The following is a 6,573-nucleotide window of genomic DNA, read 5'->3' on the forward strand; positions in this document are numbered from 1 at the left end:
CTCCGCGGCATGTGGGATCTTCCCAGACCAGGGCTCGAACCCGTGTCCCCTGCATTGGCACGCAGATTCTCAACCACTGTGCCACCAGGGAAGCCCTATCACCAATATTTTAAAAAATCTATTTTGCCTGATATCAGTAATTTTGTGGGAAACTAAACATTTTAGTTAATATATTGTAGAAACTCTAGGTACAGGTCCACTCTTCCTCCCCTCCACTGTTTTTAAAAATTATTGTTTGATTATTTATTTGTTTACTGACTGGCTGCATTATTTTAGGGAAATCTATTCAATCCCCTCCCAAATGGTTTTAAGCCTCTGATATTGCACCTCTGGAAGGCACAACTTTTGATATGCTCACAGTCATCCTGGGATGCCAGTGATTTTGGTGGGGCTTTATGTTTCTCTTTACCTGACCATATAAGTTGTTAAACTCCACCAATTGACTAGTGATTGCTCTATTGCTTTCCACAATGCCCTGGAAGCATAAATTGCTCTACGAATTATTACAACCAGAATCTGGATCCCTAGAAGAAATAGTTTCTGAGGACAGTGTTTGATATTTGTTTTGTCTCCATGAGCGACAGCTAAGCAGAAGAAGAGAACCCCTACCTCTCAACTGCAATTGCCATGATTTAGCCTCAGAAACAGGTAGCAGGAGGAAGAAGTAGAAGCACTGTGGTTCTGCTTCTTCCAGGTAGAAAACCCTCTGATTGGGAGCAGGGGGGATAAGAGCCCTGTGTTCTTGGCTGCAGCAATATGGATTGAAGTCTCCACATCACTGAGTTTGGAGAGGTAACGGAGGGATAAGTCTTGGTTCAAATACCACAAACTTATCTTTCTTGCTGAATTTTCATGTGCTCTCTTGAATAGATATTGCTTCATTTGCTCTTTGTCCTTCAAATCATTCCAAGGGCTTTAGATAGTTATTGGGATTTTAAAAATAAGTTTCACCTTTTTTTACTGGGGTGCAGATCAGCAAAACTCCTCACAATGTCATGCTAGATGTCAACTTTCTGGGTCACATTTTAAGATATTTTTCTTCAGTTTCTTGTATATCATTGTTGATTTCCTGACTACTGCTTCTATTGATTACTGAGAGAGGAATGTTGAAGTTTCCAAGTATATTTGTGGATTTTTCCACTCTCCTTTCAGATCTACAAGTTTTTGCCTCATATGTTTTGAAGCACTCTTTTACTTGCTTAAATATTTTTGTTATATTTCTTGGTGAATTGATCAATTTATTTTTATGTAATAACTTTCTATATTCCTGCTAACATTGCTTCTAGTGAAGTTTGCATTGGTATTAAGAAGCAACTCCATTCTCAACCCTGATATTGTTAACATATCTATATATTTTTAATTAAAGTGGGTTCCTTGAAGGCAGTGTATAATTGGATCCTGCTCTTCTATCTAATCTGAAAATATCAGTCTTCTTAAAAAATTTTATTGGAGTATAGTTGATTTACAATGTTGTGCTACTTTCTGCTGTATAGCACAGTTAATCAGTTATTCATATACATGTATCCACTCTTTTTTAGACTCTTTTCCCATATAACTCATTACAGAGTTGAAAAATCAGTCTTTTAATTGGTATGTATTCATTTTCTATCCTTGCCATAACAAGCTACCACAAATATAGCTACTTAAGACAAAACCACCTTTTATTTTGTTTTTTTTGAACTTTAAAGATCAGATTTATTTGGAGAAAACAAAAAACCCCACAACCTAAAGGATGGGATTTTACATCTCAAGACATCTCCCAGGTAATAAGTCTACAGATTACAGATCATTTTCATAGAAGATATTTTTGTACAAATTTTACATGTAGTGAGGAGCGGGTCATAAATTCCTGTTTGTTTTAACAGGGTGGCACGGTAGAGGAATGGGGGAAAAAACAGCTTTTTTGGACACATCTACTTGGAAGCAGACATGAAGAGGGCAAACCCTACTTTTTCATCATTTATAGCAAATGGTTAAAAAAAAACACCCTCTCAACCTTGGGTATCTCTAAAAGCCACTTCCTAGCTACTACCCACTCCAAACCAATTATTTAAAGTTACTTCACTTGGTATGTTTTCTATGTCCACTGGGTAAATGATTCATTATGTTCACTGCTGCAGCACTCATAAACCAACACCCCTGCATGGCTGTAAAGGGTCTAACTTAGGACTGATGCGAGAAGAGACCAAGATGTCTTTTCTCTGCAGGTACCAATATTGCCTGTAAGGACACCATCTGTTGAGCTGACAGTACCAAGGTGCACATAAAAGCAGGCAAGTAAAGCTACTGTGTTGCAAGAGAAGCCAGGACCTTGTGAAATTGTTCTCCTCCATTATCATTTATTCTCTCAAGGGGATGCTAAAAAAAACAGAACCAAAAAAACCACACATTGGTCTAAGCCACATTATAAATCCAAACATTGGTGTGAGATTTCACTTGGAGAGAAGGAAACTTTTGTTTTTTAAAAAGCCCCTCAAACCCCAATCAAGATTGTAAGAAAGCCTCCCAATTTAACCACCCTCGCTCACCACCTAAGACTAGTAATTCTAAAGTTTTCTGAGGTGCAAAAGGGGTCAAAGCAGCAGGAGCACGAATGGCTAGAGGGAAGGAGTGTCAAAGCATGAAGGAGGCAAGATTTGCTTGAGAAAAAGCAGTGATGACTCCTCATTGGACAGCTCCCAGGGGCTCTAGAGAATGCTTAGGAGGTCAAGTATGTGACTTAAGTAGAAGCTGCCTGTAGGAAGGTTAACAGGAAAGAGTAGCATGATGAACATAAGATGATGACAAGAGTCTAAATTTTTAAAGCTTCAAGATTTCAACAGAATGTGGATATATTTGAACTTTCAGAAGGGATAGTGTTTAAGAAAGGGTGAAACCAGGACACATAAAAGACCTGGGAATTCCCACAACCCTTAAGTGCTTCCTGCTCCAGGAGGTAAACGACTATGTGTTTACTGGAGGTGATACCATTTTCCCTGTTACTGGTGCAAAATAATTTATCAAATCCCCAAGCTTCTTTTCAAACCACGATTTCCCCATTTACTTTGGTCACCAAACAGTCCTATTCTTCAGTGGCCTGTAGACTCACTCCCACCTACCCCCATGGGGGGCACAAATGAAGGAACTCCCCCTTAGGCTGGCCCCAGTAACTCAGAATTAAATAAGAGGTGGGGCTGGCAGCCTCCTGGAGACTAAAACAACATCAGAGACTAAACCTACCTTGCTAAGAATGGAGAATTTATTCAGATATTGTTTGCTAATTCATGTATGCCACAACAGGATAAGAATTAAAGGTAGAAACCTCACACTCTTCCTTATACCTGCCTACTGCCCAACTAGATTCCAGACACTGCATCACTATCACTGCCATCTTGCTAAACGGAGGCCCCTAGGCACTAATCACACAGGCAACTGCACATGTCATAAAAATGCACCACAACTTTAAACTTACAGCATTAAAAGCTGTACGTCTCTCTCTGGCTACATTGGTGATTCTCCAGTTAGTTCAATATTTTAAAGGCTGAAGAAGCATGCAAAAGAATTTCATTTTGTTTCTTTTTAAAAAAAAAAGTTAAGAAAGGTATCCAGGAGATGGTGAGTGTTATTTTGTCTTGTCTGGATAGAGGTTTGACTTGCTCTCGAATGTTCCAGGGTGGTGAGAGACTAGGAGAAAGCACAGAATTCAGAGGTCTATTTGGTGTAATCTTCTCCCTCATTTTCATCTTCACCATCAACGGCAAGAGCAGCATACTTGCTTGCAGAACTGAACTTAGAGGCTGGATTTTCTTCCGCTTTCTTTGTCTCAGGTGCAGATCTGGAGTCTTGATCCTTTTTGCCATCTTTCCTATCTGACTCCTTCCAGTGGTCTTTGTTCCCTCCATCTCCTGGACCACGGCTGGAATTTCCACTTTGGCCTTTTGGGGCACTCAGCCCATCTACTTTATTTTCATCTTTCCTTACTGGTCCTTCCTCAGATGGTTGAGCTGGAATTACTTTCCCTCCACCACTTGTAGGGAACTGCTGCTCTGTGTCTGAGTTCTGAGATTGAGCAGGAGGGTTAGAATTTCGCTTCACCCAAGCATTCTCCTTTGGTGGAGGGGCTGGCATTACCTTTAGAGGCTGTTCAGGTTTGGGAGGCTTAGAAGTTGGAGACTGACAGTCTTCCTCTTTATTGGGTGTTTCATTTTCTAGAGACTTCTCACTCTCTCTCCTTCGTGCATTTCTGCTAGATGTGGCTGAGGTCCCCATTTGTGATGACTCACTTCCTGTCCTCGATCGTTCCCGTTCCTGAGTTTCTTCACTTCGCCAGCTTGGGTGTTTCTCCCGAGGCCATCGTTCTAGTTTTGGCTCATCCAGCTGACTCTGCAGTTTCTCCGGTTCCTTCTGTAGCCACTCTTATACTTCTCGTTCTCTAGCAGCTGTGTCAACAGGCTTTGCCCCTCCAAAGATAGAGGCTGCTCGACTGGACTGGGACGTGCTAGCAGCGGAATCATTTTCCTCAGGAGTACTCCGAGGCTTTAGGTTCAGTTTGGGTCTTTGGCGGGGACTTCTATCATCAGGCCTATAATCATCCCGAGAGTAATCGTCTCTGGAGCTCCATGACCGGTCATCTCGTCTGTCATATCTGTCTTCATAGTGGTCCCCGCCTCCTCTGTAGTCGTCCTCCCTATGGTACCCACTACCAAATGCTCTTCTGCCACTGCCTATCCTGGAATCGTAGCCTCTATCATAGTCTCTGCTGCCTCGGTCATCATAGCGATCTCGGCCCCCGTAGAGATCCATGTCCCGGCATGGGCCATCACGGTAACTGTCCTGATACTCATCACGATATCGGTCTGAATCATAATGATCTGGATACTTGTCTCCAAAGCTATCATCACCTCTTCTAGGTGGGTAGTCATCAAAGCTGTCTGTAACAGGATGGGCCCTCCAGTCTGTATCTGTTTTGTCAGAATCCCGATTTCTATCTCGGCCAAAAGAACGATCATCCCTGTCTTTATCCTGTGCTTGATCAGCAACGTCCACTCTAATTCTCCTGTTACCTAGAGACTCTTCATTGAGGCTCAGGGCACTGAACAAGGAATCCAGGTCCTCAAACTCAGCATAACCAAAACCTTTCAACCTCTCAGGATTGCTGGGTTCACGTGGTAAACGCACTGCACTGATATTTAATCCTTTAAAGAATTCCTTAATGGAGTCTTCTGTCACATCATAGGGCAGGTTCCCTAGAAAAGCAGTGTAGGGTGGTGATTTGGGAAGATGGCTCTGGTCGATATTGGGTTCCTGAGCAGCCTGTGGAGCAGTGGGCAGGATGGAACGGTCAATTGGAGGTGCCCTATACACGTCATCATCATTACTATGCCAAGTGGTTGAAACATCTCCTTCTAGCTCATCTGTTTCATCAGCCCAGCTGACTGGTTTGGGGACATAGGTGCTTCCTTCACCAGTCCCTCCATCCTCAGCCAGGAAGTCCGTTAGGGAGATAGTCTTCCCCTTCTTATTCTTCTTTTTTGCTGAGGCCGCCATGTTGGGAGAGGGAGAGAGAACACAAAAGAAAACCACCTTTTATGACATTCCTGGAAGTGAAACAGCCAGGTGGTCTCAAGTAGGTTCTCTGCTTAGGATCTCACAAGTATGAAATAAATATGTTTGACAGTCTGAGCTCTTATTTGGGGGCTATAGGATGAATTCAATTCCAGGCTCATTTCGGTTGTTGGCAAAATTCATTTTATTCAGCAAGTTGATTGCAAGATGACTGAAGTTCCCATTTAACTACTGACTGTTGGCCTGGGATCACTCTTAGCTTCTAGAGACTAGGCACTTTCCTTGGCTCATGACCCTCTAAATCTTCAAAGCCAAAAATTGGGTGATGAATCCTTCTTATGCTTTGAATCTCTCTGACTACTTCTTCTACTGCATCTCTCTACTTTTAAGGGCTTGTGAGATTACTAAATGAAAGAGGTCATACACCAAAACCTACATATTGCATAATTTTATTTCTATGACATTATGTGTAAGGTGAAAGTATAGGGAGAGAAAACATATGAGTGGTTGCCATGAATTTTGGATGAAGATAAGGGCTGATTACAAAGGGATACACAAGATAATATTTTAGATGGTATAACTGTTCTATATGGTACTGTGCTTGTGGTTATATGATTATTCATGAAAATTAAAAATCTTTCATCTAGATGAAGGAGGAATCCAGAATGGAATACCAGCTATGAAATGAATCTAACTGTATTACAAATATATTACATGGCCTCATTGAAGGGTATGAAAAAGAAAAGAGCTGACCTAAGTAATGTTCAAAAACAGCGTTTTTGCTACATACATTACTATATGAGTTTAAGGCATGCAGCATAATGATGTGACATATATATTGTGAAATGATAAACACAATAAATTAAGTTTGTTCCATGATCTATAGCTACAAAAAATAAAAATCTTTTCCCTTGTGATGAGAACACTTAGGATTTACTCTATTAACAACTTTCATATATATTATAAAACAGTGTTAACTAGTCATCATGTTGTATGTTATATTCCTGGTACTGCTTTACCTTATAATTG

General features: G+C 41.1%; 1 protein-coding gene across 1 annotated transcript; it reads right to left on the minus strand.

Moving 5' to 3' along the window:
• Positions 1-3,590: 3,590 nt before the first annotated feature.
• Positions 3,591-5,536, minus strand: LOC132513243 (eukaryotic translation initiation factor 4B-like). Its single transcript, XM_060137404.1, is given in 1 exon segment — positions 3,591-5,536. A coding segment is annotated over 1 exon segment (1,836 nt). The 5' UTR covers positions 5,527-5,536; the 3' UTR covers positions 3,591-3,690.
• Between the last annotated feature and the right edge of the window lie 1,037 nt (positions 5,537-6,573).

This window comes from Lagenorhynchus albirostris, chromosome X (assembly GCF_949774975.1).
Source record: "Lagenorhynchus albirostris chromosome X, mLagAlb1.1, whole genome shotgun sequence".
Classification (NCBI taxonomy): Eukaryota; Metazoa; Chordata; class Mammalia; order Artiodactyla; family Delphinidae; genus Lagenorhynchus; species Lagenorhynchus albirostris.